Source organism: Motacilla alba, chromosome 2 (genome assembly GCF_015832195.1).
Source record: "Motacilla alba alba isolate MOTALB_02 chromosome 2, Motacilla_alba_V1.0_pri, whole genome shotgun sequence".
NCBI lineage: Eukaryota > Metazoa > Chordata > Aves > Passeriformes > Motacillidae > Motacilla > Motacilla alba.
Genome location: NC_052017.1, coordinates 58841447 through 58861301, shown reverse-complemented (window position 1 = coordinate 58861301; position 19855 = coordinate 58841447). Strand labels below are relative to the sequence as shown.

Genomic DNA, 19855 nt, shown 5'->3' with positions numbered 1-19855 from the left:
ATTACCTATGGTTCAATGAACACATGCATCCTGTTCTGCTTTTATTTCTGATGTTTAAGCACAACTTACTACTTAGTTTTTATATTTTCTGTCATCTTTCCCTACCTCAGATGGACAGAGAACTGTTTGTGTGTTGCCATTAACAATTAGGGAAATCTGTCTTGGAGGAAAAAGTCGTTCACCTTAAAATGAATTTGAAAAATCCTTGCTATTGTTTAGTATATTCAACTTGCATAGTTGTAAAAAGGCTTGGGGGAAAAAACTGATTGGTTCAGCACTTGTTTCAGCACATTGTCCTTCAGCTTGAAGGTTGTTATCTACAAATAATTGGAAAATAATTGCTGGAAAATAATTGCTGCTTTTTGTTTACATGGCGAGGGAGAAAGAGGACCAGAGAACATTCAGGTTCACCTTAAATGTGCAGTGAGGCTTATTCTCATCTGTTTGGCTTGTATTTGTCATCATCAACCGCAGAGTAATCAACTGCTGACCACAGGAAGGAAGTTGACTGTGCTGTCATGTGAGGTTGGTGGCAGGAAAACAAGAAGCGTGGTGGAATTTTGAAGCTGATAAGGAACTAAACAGTAGTCAACTATCATTTATCTATAAACAAAATACCTGGTTTATTCAGGGGTTCTGTGCTTGCTGCTGTCAGTGCATGATTGTATTTGGCCTAATAAGGCTGAGGTAAGAGGAGTTGGGACTCCTGAGCTGGTACCAGAAAATCACATCTTTCCGGCTCTCCCATATGTGACATAAATTCACTTGCATTCCAGATATTCTTAAAGGTGTCATGAAAGGTACCCAGTCACTGGAAGGAAATACCTTGCATCCTTGTCCATGGTGTGGGCTACAGTAGTGTATTTATGAATGGCACAATTGGAAATATTAAGTGGTTGTTGTAGGGCAAGTTGTGGAACAGATCAACTGCTGTTGCTTGTCTCTGCCACTGATGGAGCAACTCTGTTTTGAGGCAACTGACTATACTGTTATTCTGGAATTCTTTTATGTCATTAGCGAATAAGAAAATTGCACAAGAAAGAAAAATGAACCAAGTAATAGGATAATGTGTCTTTTGTACAGGTAAATGTAGGATACTTGTTGCTTAACAATTCGTGAACTGTAGCTTGTTTAATGTGAAGTATGTATAAGAGAAAAAAAAATGACAAAAGGGAATGGAAGTCTGCAGAACTTGAAGTTCAAGGAATATTCACATGGTTCCCTGATACTTAAAAATCTCAAACCAGTTTTTGTAGTACACAGAAAATAAGATTATTTAATGTAGTAATACTGTCCCATGCTTTTGATTTGAATGAAAGCTGTTCCCAGCAATCTTGTAGTCCTTATGGTTATGATTTCTCAGAGTTTGGCTAGGTTCCACATTGAACCACCAAGAAAGATAAAAAAGTCAATAGATAATAGTCAAGGCATGTACTGTAATTCTGTGGAATTTTTCATTTCTGACATAGTCTGATGTGAGCTTTGTTAAAATACCTTTATTTTCCTGCTGCCTTTCAGTTGTTTGTTAGAATTGTGTCCTAATTCTAAACAACAATGTGATTTTTGCAGTCTAGATGTTAGTCTTTGTATTCCAGTGGTTTTTGATATCTCATGTGTAATAACTAAGAATAATGTCTCCAAAAACCAAAAAAATATTATTAGGTAAGACTATGTAACAATCAGAGCTTTTAGGACCTAACATCTCCTATAAAATGTCATTCACAGAAAGTTCATGACTTATACTGCTATAAGTGCAGGTCTGGAAAGCCTTTCAAAATGTCCGTAATTGTTCAAATCCCCCAAATATTAATACATATTAGTGGAGTTTACCCATTGAATGGGCTATATGCATTGATATATGGTATTTTAGACAGTGTTGTGAAATGCTGCTAGTTCCTATGAATCTCCTTCCTTGGGTATTTCTGAGCATTTAGAACAAAAGTTCTTACAGTATCTGGGCAGAGTTACCCAGGTTTGAATTTCATCTTCTCCCCAACACACCTGTTAATTGAATGGCTCTGCATATTTCATCCTGAAAATGAGCTTGAAGATGATGGATGAGGCTTAATGACTGACAATATTGGCTTTAATTTTAATTTTAATATAGTTTCTGTGATAAAAAATTCCAAAGATGGAACTGAATTTACTTTTGAACATCTGTGTTTTAAAACTGCTTTTGCAAAGTGACGGTAACTTCTTCCAATATCTGTTGTTTGACCAGAAGCAATAACTTGTTAAATCCAGGAACACAAACTATAAATATAGTTTTGTTGGTTTTGTTTGTTTGTTTTTGGGGTTTTTTTTACAAATAGCATTGTTAATGCTATTCATTCTGCTACTCTGGACATGGTCACAGAAACTCCTGGAAGTTAAGCAGGTGTGGGAGTGGGTACTGCTTATTAATTCTCCATATGTGTACTGGCACACCTGCACTTCCTTGTGGACAAAACTCCTAACGTCATCCTGGTTCCTGTGGTGCTTCCTTTAAATCAGAGCTCCTGTCTTGTGTTGTTTTTCCTCTGTGACAAGCAAACAGGAGTGGCAGCAAAATGGATGCACCATTACAGATGAGTCTTTTGTCTCTGTAGGACAGAAATCTTTGCTGGAGGTAGTGACTGGAAGTGAGACGTATCAGTAGTTACTGTGATGTCAAAAGCTGCAAATGTTACAGGTTCCTTTGATACTTGCTAGAAACGTCATGAACTCTGAACAACTAAATGTGTTATTCCTGGGAAGTGTTTCAGGCTGCAAGTGCTGATATGTAGATGTTGTAGTGTATTGGGAATGAGAACACATTAAATTACACAGTAGCTGTTATGTCATGCTCATGTATTTGAATACAAACATTTGTTACAATACACCTCTGTCCTTTGTTTCAGCATAAGGAGGAAAGGGTCAAATGCAGTAAGGATCAAATGCTGTATAAAGAAATCTCTCTAGAATAGTCCTTTGGAGAGTTATGTGTAGTTTCATGCCATTCTTGTGAAGTGGTTTAATCATGTATGTCCTTTGTTCTTTTCCAGGAGAACTCTCACCCCTCCCTTTTTTATAGACTTCACCTGAAATTCAAAGTCTTTGTCTCTTTTTCATTTAAAAAAAAAATTCAACATTGATGTCACTGTCTTGCAGGACAGTACTGCACGTTGTGTATTAGCCTTTCCTGGATCGTGGTTTTGGACAGAGGTTCATCCCTGTTATTTGGAACTAAGTCACTGAGTGACTTTTAGGCTTAGTCTTAGATCCCGTCTCTGAATTCTGATTCTTCCAACAAGGTTGTTTGTGTGGCAGCTTTGTACTTGGCATGCTGTATTTGTGTAACAGTGGTTGAGTTGAGTCTGTTTTCAAGATCTCAAGTTATGGAGAAACTAGTTCTCTAGTTTTTAGAAAAAGGAGTAGTTAATGTATTCCCATTCCTGGATGTTTTTGGTGGGGTTTTTTTGTGTGTGTGGGGGGGGGGGGGGGGGGTGGGTGGGTTTGTTTTGTTGTTGTTGTTTGAGTTTTTTGGTTGGTTGGTTGGTTTGGGTTTTTTGTTGTTGTGGGTGGGTTTTTTTGTTTGGGTTTTTTTGTGGGTTTTTTTTTTTTTTTGTTGTTTTTTGTTTGTTTGTTTTCTTTGCTAAAGACTTTATTTATAGGTTAATACTGCTGGTTGGGACTGATGCCTGATTTAGGGCTGGTGCAGATTCTGAAACTTCTGCCTGGAACAAAGGTCCAAGGAGTTTGATATATAAGTCTTGAAAAATAGTCTTGCTGTAAGTGAATATTTTCAGACCTTCTACGCAGTGTGTGTTGTCATTGTTAGGTTTTGGAGCTTTTGCTTTTCAGAGCAAAGTTTAATGATTTAATGATGCAGGTAACCGTATGACATGCATATAAAGTTGTTCACATGAGCAACTGTAAAATAACTTTACAAACAATAGGACTTTCATTGGCACCATACCTGAGAAGCAGTTTGTCATATTTTATCTGCAGACATAAATTTAGATGACATACGAACCTTAGGTGATTTTAGTAAAAAAGTGATTTTTAATTGCTGTTCTTTAACTTGACATTATGTAAACTGTGCATTTGGAAAAAGTTGTCTTTATGTTTTTCTGCTCACTAGTAATGGTCTTTCATACCAAGATAGGTTTACAGAAAGTCATAATTTTTAGCACAGTTATTCTTACAGTAATTATCCTGATCTGAAGTGTTTTAGTCATTGGGCAGAAAAAGGTTTGAGAACTTCAAATAACTATTGCAGGTGTTACTATTGTTTGCATAAGCACAAGCAACTGCATGTTTAAGCTATTATTTTTGCATGCCTTCCTGGTTTGTACCTACAGTATCTAAATAAAGTGATTTGTATTGCTTGGGCAGGCATTTGGATTGCTAAGAAGAGGGAGAGAAAACAATTGATTGGGCTACAATGTCAATAACAATACTCAGTGACAGTGATAAAATAGCCCTGTTGTTCTGATCAATGACATACCCGACTAATTAAAAAAGGGTTCTGCTGAATGTAGATGATGTTTCCTGAGGTCCTACTGTGTACTTAGGTATTTCTGGTATCTATTTGTTAAATACAGAGACTCACTCATCTTGTCATGGGTTGAAAAAGATCTTGTGTTAAGGTATACATAGAGCTTTGTAAGGTGAGCAAGGGGTAATAAGGATGGGTGCCTTTTATCATGGAAGCTCCATTACATATCTTCTCAATTTGCTTCTTCTGTATGTTGCTCTATTAAGAAAGTGTGATGTAGGAGAAAGAGTAGGCAAGTAGCATTCAGAATATTTGATTTTTGTCTGGTGGAACCTGTTGTTTTAGCATCTGTTTTAAGCAATTTTTTTAAAGCTACTGATGAAAGGGAGCTACTGTGGTAATAAGTTTCTGTTATGCTTGCAGACCTTTATCTGAACAGATGTAAGGGATTTTCCCTTAGTTCTGCAAGGCTAAAGACACCAGCTTTTTGTTTGTTTGTGTTTTTTGTTTGTTTAGTTTGTTTTGGTTTTTTTTTTTTTTGGTTGGTTTTGTGGTGGGGTTTTTTGTTGTTTCTTGGTTGCTTGCTTGTTGTTTTATTTTTTTGTAGGTAGTAGTAGAAGTAGTAGTGGTAGTAGTAGTTCAACAATGCTGCCTTGTGGTTTTCCGTATTATCTCTGTATCATTTGGGGCAGAGGGGCAATGATTTATTTGGTCTAATTGCAGAGTTTGGTCTTACTCATCTTAGTGACACAGTAATAAACTCACCTGCATGCAGCAGAAGTACTTTTCCCTTGTATTTTGTTGTTCAGTGGATAAACATGCACTATGGCAAGAATATTGTACTAAGTTTTTAAAAGATCCTGGATGTAAATGTTCTGCTCGACAAATATCTAGCATCCTTAGAAGCTGTTAGTATTAACTGTGGTTACTCTGTAAAAATTTGTAAGAGCAGTATTGAGTGAGTGTCTGATTATTGGTTTTTTTTTTTAGGTCAGGACCTGTTCAGAGACTTCCCAAGTAACCCTGATTAGAGTGTTATACTTGCATTAGAAGCACAGCTGAAGCTGAATAGGAACATAGAGCAGCAAGTTCGAATCAATTTTTAAAACTTTAGAAATACCTTTTCTGTGTTTTTTGGGAAGAGGTTGAAGAAAATTCTTTAAATTTCATACATTTAGCTGTAGAAGATTTTTTCATTTTCAACTTCTGTTGTAATCTAGGAACAGTATGATTGCTTTGTAGTTTAACAGAATTTACTTCTGTGTGAAGCATTGAGGTATTTGAAATTAGAGGAAAAATGTTATTTTTAATTCTTAGAAATGCAGGGTAATATTTGAGGAAAATAATTATTTGTAACTTGATTTTTTCTTGGGCAACTTTCTAGCAAAGCAATTTATTTTATGGATACACTGGTTATTTATTTAAGAAGAAGGGTTACATGAAACTACATTTTTAGTTATAAACATGGTTGTGAATGAATGTGCCTTACTAAACAAAATCTATGTAGCTGCAGTTTCCTGGGAATTTTTTCTTCATTAGAGGACATGATCTGGACAGTTTTGTCAGTGATACAGGTAGTCTACAGCAGTTGTTGATTTGGTGGTTCATCCTTTAAGAAACAAATTTTGCTCTTCGTATGGATATGCCTGTCACTTTGTTCCTTTTTTCTTCTGATGCTTCTCTACAATTTGGCAGATTCCTCCTTTATCCTCGGACTGGGAAAGTGTTCACATAGGTTGGAGAGTGAGACGGATTGTGCAGGTTACTCTGTCCTGTGCCCATGATGGGAAGCAGAGGGAGTCCTGTGGCTGCCACAGCCACTCAGCCAAATCACCAGCTCTTGGCAGGATGGAGCATGGTCACAGCATTGGGTGGCAGTACCTCAGCTAGTCTTTCTCAGGTTTTTTTGATTCAAGACTTTCTGTGGCAGCCTCTCTTCCATGCTACGCAGCATCCTACAGCCATCTCCTGGGTCCAATTCACACATAGATTCATGACCATGCATTCCTTTTTCCTCCCTCACTAGGTTTGAGAAATACTGCTTTAAGACATCAGCTTTGTTTTCCATCTTGTGAATGATCGTCTATAGCAAAACTGATAGGAAATTAGTAACAAATATCAATGCAGGTTCTGACACAGTGCTTATATTCCTACCTGAGTCTTTTGATCAAGCAGATAAAATAACCCTCTTCATAAATACTGCTTCTACATTTGTTGAGGGAGTAAAACCAGGAAAGCATGCAGTCACAATTGCCCTGTGTCTTGCACCTTCCTGCTGCACTCTTGGATACTGCTCCTTTAGAGTAATGGAAAGCTGGCAGAGAACATAGAAATTATTATGGACATGAATAGGTAGACAAGTTAGATTTAAATAACTTAAAATGTCTTCCATTACCTGTTATGGTACCTGTGAAACTCTGCATCTGCATCTACTCTGGCAAACAGCCATGAAAGTGGAATGACGTAGGTACACGTGACTTGAGGGATCATTTTCACAGCAGATGTTTATATCAAAATTTCACTTAAAAGTATTTATTGTACATGACTTTCTTTCAGTAAATCTGTTCAATGAGATGCCTAATAATAGTCAGATTTTGTAGAAAGTTGTTTAATATTAATGCTCCTTTTTTCTTAGAAACCATATTTTGTCAAGATAGTTTTCTTCATACCTGATTTAGTAGCAGTCATGCTGAGAGTTTTGATGTCTCCACTCTGGCTTCTTTATTCATGTTGCTTTCAGTGCTTCCCTGTTTTAATACAAGTTTCTAGGATTATACTTAATTGATTTGTCACTCAAGGAATATCAGCGCTTCAAGCAATTAAGTGCAGCAAAATACTAGGTAACAAAGACACAAAGATTTTTGTTCTCATCCTAGTTATGAAAAATCCATTATTCATTATCTTGCTGTTTTTAAATACTGAAGTACAATTTTCCAACACAATAGCAAAATTGCTTTTGAAACAGAATAAATTGCTTGCCAGTTCACAGGCTGTATTTTGAAGTCAGGCTTACCAAACACGATGGTGCTTATGCTTATTGTCTTCACTGCTTGGTGAAGCTCCATATTGAAAGTGCAAACGTATATACCAATTGTGGGAAAAAAAACCCTTGTCTTTAATATAATGATAAACAGCTCTTAAAGAAATTATGATTAGAAGATCGATGTATTCCACAAATATTACCGCATTTACAAAATAGATTTTAATATTAAGCATATCTGTGAGTGTTTCTCTGTCAAATCTCTCCCATGATTCTCTTGCATTAATGTATTTCTTCATGAAAGATTTTACCCAGTTTACTGTGTTACTGTTGTTTATAAGAGATACTATTTTTCAAATCAGACGTTGACTTTGTAGGGAAGTTAAAGGGGATGTGTTACTTTGTGATATCTTGTACCTCCAATTACAGCTGTCAGACTGCGATCTCACTGGATGGTGTTAAAATGCATCATTAATTAGATGTCCAAGAGCAAAACACAATGCAACGTAAAGCTCTCTATTAAAGCTGTGATGATGTAATTTACAAATTTAATTAGAAAAGATTATAAAAGCATTGGACAGGAGTATGTTTAAACAGAGGCCGGTCTTATTGGAAGTCTAAGAATAAAGTAATGTCTTGAGTATTTACTACGCAGTGGTTTTATTACCTAGTGTTGATCTAGTCTGGGAGAAATCAATGTAATTTGGTATAATATGGATGTTAACCTGTAATAACTGCTGTGTTTTGTGAAGAGAATTTTTGTATAATATTTTTTCTTAATGTCAATTAATAATAATAGTAAGAGAAAATATATTTCTAGATTGTCATATTAAACTAAACATCAGATACAGCTTTTTGCAAACATCATTGTGAAGGCCAAATTTTCTCATGTTTGTTTAAAACTTTTTTTTCTAAGTGCATGCTCTTAGCACTAATTTGGAAAGCATTTTCTATGCCATATTCTCACATAACTTTCTGGAAACTCCTAACTTTTAATATTAGCACAGTTTATTTTAGTTTGAAACTTTGGTTGTGTTTTCTGCAGTGTGGCAGTGTTTTTACACCATTTGAAACATTGATGAAGATTTCTTGTCACAAGGCATAATGTACCAAAGGTTCCAATACTCAGTTGACTTGCAGCGGGGTATGGGAGATGTTTGTTTATTAGTCCTAGTTATGCAGTATTTTCTTATCTAGTCTGAGCACATCCCTTAATGCTGTTCCATGCCAAGGGATTCCAAGGCAGTGCAGAAATCAGGGCATCACCTGCCAAAGAAAAGAGGGAGTGTCTAGCTCAAGACTTGTTAAACAATAATGGGTTTAGGGCTTTTTGTTCCCCTTCCCTATTAGAGTTTACTTCTTAACTGTGTTGATACCAATTTATTATATAGCCAATGTAAAGTATGTGGTGTACCTTTCCAATAGAAATCTAATATTCAGTCTCTTGCTTCCCTCCCTCACTTTCCTAGCATTCAAAACAGTTAGTAACTGCTTTAATATATATTCTTGTATACAATAAGGCTCAACATAGAAAATCTAGGGGGAACAGAAATAGTTTCAGGGTTTTGTATTAAATATATAGTTAATTGAAAAAATGCAAGCCATTTCATGCTTACCCCTTGTGTTTCTAATATTGCTTTAAAAAAAAAATACTGTATATGACTGAAAACTGTTCAGGGTGCTGCTCTGTCAGCAGAACTCCCTCCTGCTCAAGCAAGGCCACCTATTGCTGCTTGCTCAGGATCATGTCCGGACAGGTTTTAAATGTCTCAAAGGATGCAGATGCCACAATCTCCCTGGACAGCTCATGCCTGTGCTCAGTCATCCTCAAGTTAAAAGTGTTTCCTGATGTTGAGATGGCACCTTCTGTGTTTCAGTTTGAGCCCATTGCCTCTAGTCCTGTGACTGGGCACCACTGAAGACAGCCTGGCTCATTCATCTTTGCAACCTCCCTTTAGGTTCATAGACATAAGATCCTGCTTGTGCCTTATCTTCTCCAGGCTGAGCAGTCCCATCTCTCTCATTCTTTCCTTGTAGGAGAGATGCTTCAGTCCCTTCATCATCATCATGGCCCTTCATTGGACTCTATTCAGCATGGCCATGTCTCTCTTGCACTGGACACACTGCTCCAAGTGTGGCCTCCCCAGTGCTGAGCTGAGGGGAAGAATCTCCTCCCATGATGTGCTGGCAGCACTTTGCCTGAGGCAGCCCAGGATACCAGTACCTGTCTTTGCAGCGAGGGCACAGTGCTGCTGTCTGCCAGAATCCCCAAATACTTTGCTGCCAGGCTCCTTCCCTGGAGTAGCCCCCAGCATGTAGTGGTGAGTGAGGTGGTTCAGGTGAAGAACTTTATAATTCTTCTTGCTGAGCTTCCTGAGGTTCTCATCAACCTGTTTCTCCAGCCACTCAGATTTGCACTGGAGAGTGGCATGTTCATCTGGCCTGTCGTCATTCCTTCCAGTTCTGTGTCGTCTGCAAACATGCTGAGAGTGCATTTTGCCCCATCTTCCACATCATCAATAAAGATGTTAAACAAGACTGAGCCAGTATGGATCTCTGGGGTACACTGACCTAGTATACTGACCTCCAGCTAGACTTTGGGCCATTGACAACCTTTTGGACCTGGCCATTATGACAGAATTCAATTCATCTCACTGCTCATCCAGCTACTGCAGCAGCAGCTTGCCTACAAGAATTTTATAGGAGACAGTGTCTAAGACCTTACTGAAGTCCAAGGAGACACTATCCACTGCTCTTTCCTCATCTACAGGTCAGCTATTCAATCTTACAAGTTTACCAGGTTGGTCAAATAGGACTTCCCTTTGGTGAAGCCATGCTGATTACTCCTCGTAATTTTCTTGTCCTTTTTTGGAAAAGATTTCCAAAGATGAGCCACTCTGTCACCTTCCCAGGGATTGTGATGAGACTGAAAGCTAAGGGCAGGTTCCCTGGGTCCTCCATCTTGCCCTTCTTGAAAAGGAGGAGTGGCATTTGCTTTCCTCCAATCTTTAGTCACTTCCCCCAATCACCATGATTGATCCAAGATTATTGGAAGTGACCTTGCAATGACATCTTACAGGTTCCTCAGCACTTGTAGGTGCACCATCTTCCTTGATTTAGGCTTTTTTCCTGTTCTCTGAGACCTGGGACTCCTGAAAGACAGTCTTTTTTAATCAAGACTGAAGCAAAGGCATCCAGTTCCTCAGCATTTTCCATGTCCTGTGTAACTGTATCCCCTGTGTTATTCAATGAGACCCCATTTTCCCAAGTCTTCCTTATCTCATCCATGTACTTAAAACTTCTTGTCTTTGACATCCCTGGCTGGATTCAACTACATTTGGCTATAGCTGTCCTAGCTTTGTCCTTGGAAGCTTGGACAATTTTTTTGTATTTCCCCAGGTTACCTGTCTTTTTTCTACCCTCTGTCCCGTTTTATGCCTGGGTTTAGACAGCTCCTTGTTTGTCCAGTCAGAGCCATCCCATGGGAATCTCTTGAACTTGGAGTAGATGATCCTTGAGTACAAGCCAGCTTTTTTGGGCCCCTCTTCTCCCCAAGACCTTATTCCATGGGACTCTTTCAAGCAGTTCTTGAAAAGGCTGAATCCATTCTGAATTCCAGGGTTGTGAGCTGCTTGCTACCGTCCCCCAGCTCTCAGGGTGTCAAACTTCACCATGTTATGGTCACTGCAGTCAAGGCTGTGTTGATATTCTCATCCCCAGTGAGTCCCCCCCTTGCTTGGTGAGTATGAGGTTCAGCAGAGTATCTTGTCTCATGGGCCTTGTCCAGAGTAATTAGAGGAGGAAGTTGTTGTCAAAGGGCTGCAGGTCCCTCCAAGATTGCCTATGTCCTTTTCTATTGGTCCTCCAGCAGATATCAGGGTGACAGAGGTTCACCATGAAGAGCGGGGCTTAAAAATGTGAAGCTGCTCTTCTCTGTCTGTAAAGGGCCTCACCTACATGCATTTCCTGTTCAGGTGGTCTCTAGCAGACACCTACTAAAATGTTGCCTTTACCTATTCTCTCTTTGTTCTTAATCCAGAAGCTCACAGTTGCCTCCTTATCCATCCCTAGGCAGAGCACCATGCCCTCCAGCTGCTCACTCACATAAAGGGAATGAATGTCTAGTTTTGTTAATTACGATTTTTAGATGGTTTGGGATTAGGTTGCTGGGGAGATAATGAGACAGTCCCGGGATCCACCTTGTAAGAGATGACTTTAAATACAGCTTCATAAAAATTAAACTTACTAATTCTGAGTAACAGTGCATCTTCTTTCAATCATCTTCCCTAAGGTATAGAAGTATGAAAGGAGTAAGTTAGTCAATTGACATGCACTTAGAGGAATTTTCTTACTGAATATTCCAGTGTTTTGTCTTAGCTTAGAAAGCATTCCACATGTGTAAAATTGAGATAATGGATAATAGTTTCCAGGGAAGAAAGGACCATTGTTAGTCTAATGTTGTTTCCATGGGTCTGATGCCTTAGTTTTAGCTGTCATATGTTTCAGATTCTGTGCTGCATTAGTATACAACTCTGAACTTCATATAAAGTGTTAGCAAGTACTCTTCACAGTTTAGTTAGACAAAAGAATCCTTTTCCAGCCTGAGAACCAAGGACACCATTGCCGCTTCATGCCCAAAAAGTATAAACAACAGGGAGTTGAGGAGAGCATGGGAGGATGGGACTTGATAACCTGGAGCTGTAACTGGGCAATTAACCCCGATATGTAAATGGACCAAAAATTATATAAGTGTGAAAACATGTGACCCGTCATCAATGTTGTAGCCTTGGCTAGGCTCTTGTACTGCTCAGGGTGTATCCTTTGAAGGCCTTTTTAATAAATATCTACTTTATTCCTTTAATACTGTCTAGCCTCTGTTCTAGGTAGCTTCTCAAGGTATCTGGTCCCACAGGCGAATCTTCTTGATTCACTGAATGTTTTTGTGTAGAATTATAAGAGTAACTATAATGTTTCCATAATTAAAACCAAGATACTGATAAGTGATGTAGAAGGTGAGGCTCAAAGGCCTGCACACACAAGAAAATACATCAGGAAAGCAGGTTGAAAAAACACAGTGGAAATATGAAGTCTGTACTTCCATGAAAACTCAGTCAATTGTGTCTGCTATAAGCTTTGCAAAATAACTTCTACCTAACAAAATCTTACAAAGAATCCTTTGAAAAGTAGGAAGTTGCAACTTTGTATGCACAGATTATATAAAAATTAAGAATTTCCCTAGAATTATTTATACTATGATTGACAATGATTGCAGGCTTTCTGCTGTATTACGCAATTTTAACTAAAATCAGAATATCTTGTTAATGTGTTAACAAAAATGCATTGTATACTTAGATGAAAATATCTTGCTTATGAAATTCCATATGGCAAAAATTAACTTGTTAGTTTAGGAGATTCCCAGTAATAAAAAGTGATCTACTGGCTATTTATGTAGTGCTTTTATCTCATTTTGCCAGGTACCAAGCGGAAGATGAGTCCTCTCATTTGGATGAAATGCCACTAATGATGTCAGAAGAAGGCTTTGAAAATGATGAGAGTGATTACCATACTTTACCAAGAGCCAGAATTTCTCAGAGAAGAAGAGGCTTAGAATGGTTTATCTGTGGCGGCTGGAAGTTCCTTTGCACTAGGTTTGTCACGCACTAGTACTTCTAATTAAAGTTTTAAAAAAATTAAATTAGTACTAACTTTGTGTTGTGTGATGTGTGCAGGGTACAGAACACAGAATAATTTGCTTGTCAAGAATATTGTATTTATTTTATTTATTTGCCTGCATTTTCCTTACTAGGACACTGCCAGCTGTTAAAAGCAGTTCTGAAGAGCTGATTCTGTTGTGCTTCTCCTGTCTGCCTTGCTGACTTGCAAGAGAGATCATGAGCTAAATTTGTATTATTCTGAGGTCCATAATTTAGCATGTAATCCTGGTTCTCACTTCACTCGAAACTACATTAGGGTAGAGGGGTTAAATTTTTTACTTTTGTGGATATTAGTGTGTTAAGTTTATAATATATATAATTCTATTTATGTTACTGTAAGGAAAAAGCAAATTCATCAACTAATGATTAGGCAACCCTTCAATTTTAATGGTTAAAATATAAATTTAACTGGTGGTCTTGGAGTGAATTACAACTGGAATTAGCTCTTGTGATTTGGTTCTTACTTAAAAACTTTCTGTGCTAAACTCTGCTCTATGCAAATACCTTGGAATAGTAATTTTTAATGAATTTTTAGCAAAACTTCTAAGTAGTGAAACTGCTGTTAGGATTATTAAGGATCTTCCTTTTTCTGTAATTTGGAGCGATAAAGTCTGACAATCAGTAAAGTGAAGTGAGTGAAGCATTTTGAGTGGATTTAAACGGTGAATGCTTTCTTTGGCAGCTGTTTTTAGAACAGATTTAGATAGAAGTCTTCACAGCTGGTTTTCATGGTGCATTAAGAGGCCTGTTTTACCTAAGCAAAGCTGTGTTTGTACACCTTCAGTTTTTTTAAATAACTGTTAGAAAGCTTTAAAAAAACATGATCTGTGTTGATTTCTGTTTTATATAATGATTTAACAAAACCTCATGGTTTATTAATTTTATTATAGGTGTTAAGGGTTTGGAAGGTAGAAGGAAGGAAGGTAGAAAAGTTAACAGAAGTAGTGTTTGTATATGTTAATGGGTTTTGGAAGCAGTGTTTCTCATACAGATCTACATTTTAACTGTTTAGCAGCTAAATGTTTAGCTTAAATGTTTTTTATCTTTTGAACATGTCTTAAAATTTAGATTTTTTTCAAACAATGTAGTTTTATGTAAGTTCAGTTCTGTAAGTATTAGTGATTATTAGTTCCTGTGGTTATATTGCTGTAAGTTTGGTGAAGACAGGTGGATCAGTAAGGACTGCATCCTCACATGGAATTTACAGTGTTTGGATAGAGACAGACAATTGCAAGGTGAGTTTATGTTGGAATTAATTAAAAAAATTGTGAGAGAATGTCACAAGAAATGGTCATTAGTGCTGAAGATTACAAAATTTCATGTTCCTGCTTGCTTTTTAAAATTGAGAGGTACATCTCAGCTTTCAAACCTAGAAACTTTCAAACCTGTTCTTTAAATTACTTGAGTCATATTTTTGATGGATTTTTGAGAAGGAAAGAGGAAATTACACTATGGATTTTTTTTCTGTTTTTGTTTGGTTGGTTGGTTGGTTTTGCTATGCTCTATACATACTTTACTGCTAATATAGGTGTGTGAAAAGAAATGTCTTCACTAAGAAAGAGGCTTTAGGGGAGTATGACTTCTGCTTTGCTGATTTCCTCAACTAAATTCAGACACAGTTAAAGAGTCCATTTGGTTTTGCATTTATACCTGTAGGCATTTTAATCACATTAGTGTTCTCTAAAATAGAACATCATAGCAGATAATTTTCCTTTTTCATGGGAAAAAATAATGAAAAAATGAGCATCAGATTCTAGCAGAAGCTTGAAATTTCAGTTGGATATTAGGAGACAGAGGATACTCCCATAGGAAAGCTGCAGATGCCTGCTTAGATGAAGTAGGGAACAAGATGTGGAAGGGAGGTGAATCCTATGGTATCTTATCTACTGGTCCAGTTAGGCTGGATAGAAGCCTCCTCTTGGGTGAGAATTTCTGAGTGTGTAAATACCTGTCATTGTAGTAGGGAAATTACATCTGGGCTGAGACCATTATTGAGGCTTTCTAATTGATAAAAATCAGGGATGTGCAGTCGGTGTAAGTTACTCTTTTTGATGGTTTCTGATTATAATAGCGCTTTACAAATTTTTGCTGGGGCCCACAAAATAGTTGAGTTTTTGAAATGCCAATTTGCTGTTGATAAAGTTACCTAGGATCATACAAAAAATCATGCAGGAAACTTGGAGCCTACTGTATTGCCACACCTGCAGTGTTTACTTACTCTGTGTAGTACAATTAGTTACAGTGTTTTTATGTGGTGTAAAATATTGGTTTAGGATACAATTGCATGTTGATGCCTTCACACTTGAAATGGAGAGGAGCATGTTAGAAAACAATTTTTGTGTTAGTGTATTCATGTTAAAGGAACAACTGAAACTTATTTCCAGAAGACGAACAGGGTTCTTCTAAGTGTAATGTAAGATCAAAGCAATCTGTGACCTGTTCAAACAGAACTTAAAATTTCACTCTATTTTTATGGAAATCAGTACCTCATACCTGCATCTGAGTGAGGTTGAAATCTCTGTTTCAAAATCTAGAACTTCTTTTTGTGCTTTAAATGAAATTGTAAATTTTTCAAAGCTGTGGCAGAAAGATGAACACAATAAAAGACTAGGCATTATTCTGGAGCCAAGCTCAGGGGGCCCCTGATTTCTTTTGGATTCTCAGTGAAAGTCTTGTGTTTGTGTTCAAAATCACTTTACATGTTGCAAACAAACAAAAACCCCCATACCCAGTAGGGGTTTTGGTCTGTCTTGCATTGTTAGGATTAATCTCATTTTTGTGAGAGGAAGTTTTCCATCTCTTTTCAGCTTTAGAATTTTATATTCTATGGATTTTTGTTGCTGCATCACAAACTGTTACTCTTTAGTCTAAAAAGTTTCACCTGCTTTGCAGAAGCAAATATGGAAGGTTTGACAAAGTTCTGTGTACTTGAAAAATGATTTTGTAAAAATGTTTTATTCAGCTTTTAACTTCAGTTTAGACAATAGACTTGTTGATCAGATCTGAATGGTATGAACTTTATTTGCAAATCTTCAGCTCTTTAAAGAGTTTCTGCATTTGCAAGAAAAACATCATAATTAAATCAGATGTTGTCTTTGATTTTGAACAAACTGAAGACTTAATTCAACCAATATAACTTTTAACTTCAGAAACTGCTTATTTCTTGCTTTCATAGCACAGTTAAAAGAAAAACTTTGTGATATAGCAGCTGTTTTGTGGTTATAATCATTTCCCCTTTAACTTACAAATTCTCTTCAAGCTTGTGAAATTATAATGCACATAGATCAATACTCTGGAGTTCTTTGGGCTGGATTGATTTCTTTCTCATGAGATTTACATTCCACTTGTTATCAAAAAACACTTTGTCCCTATGAAAATGGTGCCATTGAATGGCATTTCCATATGAAGTGAAGGGGATATCAAATGCTCGGATTAATTTGGGCTCTAAGATGGCCTGTACGCTTTCAATTAATCTGCAACGCATTTGTTATGCAGAAGCATGGGAAAATGCTGATCTTTTGAGAATGACATGACCACTGTGTTGCTTTTGGCCTGATTACTGAAGCTACCTGTTGAGTACAATAATTACAGTATGTTTTCTTTGCAGAACTAGTTTCTGCTACTTAAAACCTAATAAGGAAAAGCTGACCCTTGCAGACAATATAGAGCTTTTATATTATCTTTCCATTCTGATGAAAATGCTGTTTTGTGAAAGATACTGGCAGTTAAGCTTGTAGGATAAAAGTAATGAAAAGAGAGAATAAAAAAAAGCCTTTATTATTAGAGCTGCAGAGTCAGTTGAGACTTTTACTTTAGCTTTTGACTTGTAGAGATACGCTCTATTTATGAAAAAGTTAAGGGTTCTTATTTAACAATTACTCCAGGTTTTCATTTGTTGGTGGGGAGTTTTTTTGGTTGGTGGGTTTTTGTTGCTGTTTTTAGTTTAAATATGGTACTGGTTACTAATATGAAGACAGTGTTATTGTTCCTCCACGTTAAAATAATACATTAGAAAGCAGGTTAGTAAAATGCTATTTAATAAATATGGCTTGAATTCTTTTATAAATTTGGTTATTTTTCATACATACAGTCTGTTATATTGATACAGACAACACAGCTTGAAACTAGCTTAAGGAAGACACTTTCTGTGCATGTGTTAAATTTTTCTAGGCAAGGGCATTTGAAATACAAACTTAAATCAGTAAACAAGGATGCATTTTATATTTTTTTGTTGCTGAATCCCAAGCATTATATGTGGCTTTACATAAGAGTTCAGAAAGATCTGAAATGTGTCTGGATCGTGCTGCATGTGACGTTATGTTTCTAGGCTATTTAAAGCTCAGAGAATGCTACTCTCATTTATCATATAAATTTACTGGGTATCCTTGCTCAAAAATATGTTCTGTATTGGAGAAGGTTAATTCAAGAACAAATTAGAAATGTGTTGGATGGTGATAATCTGAGTTACAAAAATTTTAGGTAGACTTCATAGGTGTTAAATTTTTAATTAATATTTTTATTAATTAAAATTTTAATTATTATTTTAATAATTTAACATGAAATAATTTAATTATAATATTGATGATTTAATTGCTATTTTAATTAATTACAATTAATATTTCAATTAATATTTTAATTAGTATTGATATAATTAATATTAATTTTATTAATTGATAAATTGATTAGGATTTCTGAGACCACCGTGTCCACCTTGTATTCTTTCTGTGATAAAGCAGTAATTGCTACTGAGACTGAAAACAGCAGAATCTAACTGATTTCTATTTCTATGGTAGTAAAGCTCATCTGAACCATTACAATATTGATTTGGGCATAACCTGTAATATTTTCATCATCTGTGACTTCTCACATCTGAAAACTTGACTGTTAGCTCTGTGTCAGTCAAACCTTTTATCAAAGGTATTGCAATTGTTTCCCAGTCAGACGTGACTCTTGTGTTTGTACTTTTTGGCATTTGCTAAACTAATGGTCATGATGATGTCTGTTGATCTGTAGCAAAATAAGTAGTTTCAAGGAGGGGAGATTCTGTGACAAGGAAGGTGTAATTATGTAGCTTTAGGTGAATGTTTAATTTTAGCAGTAGGGAAGTCCTTAGTGTCTGAGGAAATGATTCTACAAAAGAGACTGTGCCTAATCAAATATTCTGTCTGTTTGCAGTTCAAATTCAAAAACTGATTGAACAATGCTGAATTTCAAAGATTGTCAAGGAATTTCTGTCTATGGTACTGTTGGCAGATTTATCATACTAGCTTACTTTCTCCAGGAAAAAGTTATTTTCCTTGGAACTTTTTTCCTTCAGATCTGTCCTTACACTTCTCACTATATAACTAAGCTTTCTCTTCTGACTCCACATCCCTGCCCTGGAAACTAACAAGATGGCATCTTTAATGCCATGTGCAGTTTTATCAAGTTGGCACTGCCTTCTGCTGCAAACATATCACCTGCGTTGTTTCAACTATTTTCACAGTTTTTTAGATTTTTAAAGGTTGGGGATGGATATCACTGAAAATAATCGCCTTTTATTCTGCATTAGTTTACAGCTGGATTGATTTGCAGGCCTACTTTTCCCATGCAGTTGCATGAGTATTTCTGCCAGCACAAGAGAAGGAGCAAGAATCCACACCTTTGTTATGGGGGGAGGGAGGTACTGGGCATTTCGGCAGCAGCAGGATCTGTTCACAGCCATTAAGCTGATTGTGGACTCATGAAAAGGAAAGACTGCTGTTTATTTTGCTTTAAAGACAAGTTTAAGTACTAATATTTCTCGTTTGTATGTTACTAAATAACAGGGCTGAATTTTGAAAGTTCAATTAACACTGTTTCAATTTTTGTGATAGAATAATTCTTTGTCACTATTTTGAAGTGACTGGGAGAAGCTGATGAAAGGACGTTTCATTTTTGTAGCAAAAATAAAATGCATGTTTATGTCTATCCCATAGTGAGAGTTTCAGGGAGAAAATCTTAAGAGTCCAGCATTTAAAATTGAAATATTTTAAAGGTCAGCTTGTGAGTATTGATGTAGTGGTATTTCCATAACAAAGTTATTGTTGCTATGAATAATTTTGCTAGTGGCATAACCTTTAATTTTCTTTAAAAAGAACCAACAACTTTGTATTCCATTCTGGGGCAAAATTAATTAGTAATAAGCATGGGATTATGTAGATTACAGACAAGAACACTTTAGTAGGTGTTGTGGCAATGTAAGCTAACTATCAGCCTTCCTTCCCTGCAGTATTTGTGTGTTTCATGATTCTGTAATTGCGAATAAACAGACTAGGAAAGGACCTTAAGGTGTTTCCAGTTGATTCCTTGCCTGTACAGAATGAATTATATCTATCACTGATATCTGATCTAACCACATCTTAGAGATCTGCAGAAATTCCAGCCTCCTTAAGTGTCTCCTCCACCCCTCTCATTAAAAGAGTTTACTCAATATCTGTCCGTGTTATGCCCACCCTGCTTATTGATTGCTACAGTTGAAGGTCTGACATTAGTTAATGATGGTGGACCTAGAGAATAATGGTCCCTTTCCTCTTTGCAGCTGGTTCTTACATATTACTTGAAACCATATTAGGTCCACACTCAGCCCTCTGTGAACTGCTCTGTTTCCTTTGGTGTGTCTAGTAGTCAGCCTGCCCTGCTTTCTAGACTTGTAATTGTTTTCTTGCTCTTGTGGTCTTGTGT

General features: G+C 36.7%; 1 protein-coding gene across 3 annotated transcripts in view; it reads left to right on the top strand.

Moving 5' to 3' along the window:
- The window catches only part of ATP9B (ATPase phospholipid transporting 9B (putative)), a 154916-nt gene that overhangs the window by 3119 nt on the left and 131942 nt on the right, over positions 1-19855 (top strand). For 2 of the 3 annotated variants that reach the window (XM_038129522.1, XM_038129521.1), the window contains exon 2: positions 12914-13087. In XM_038129522.1, the coding sequence (XP_037985450.1) occupies positions 12914-13087 (174 nt within the window). Of the gene's footprint in view, positions 1-3632; positions 3750-12913; positions 13088-19855 lie in introns of all 3 variants that reach the window. The other variant, XM_038129523.1, reaches the window with a different exon arrangement.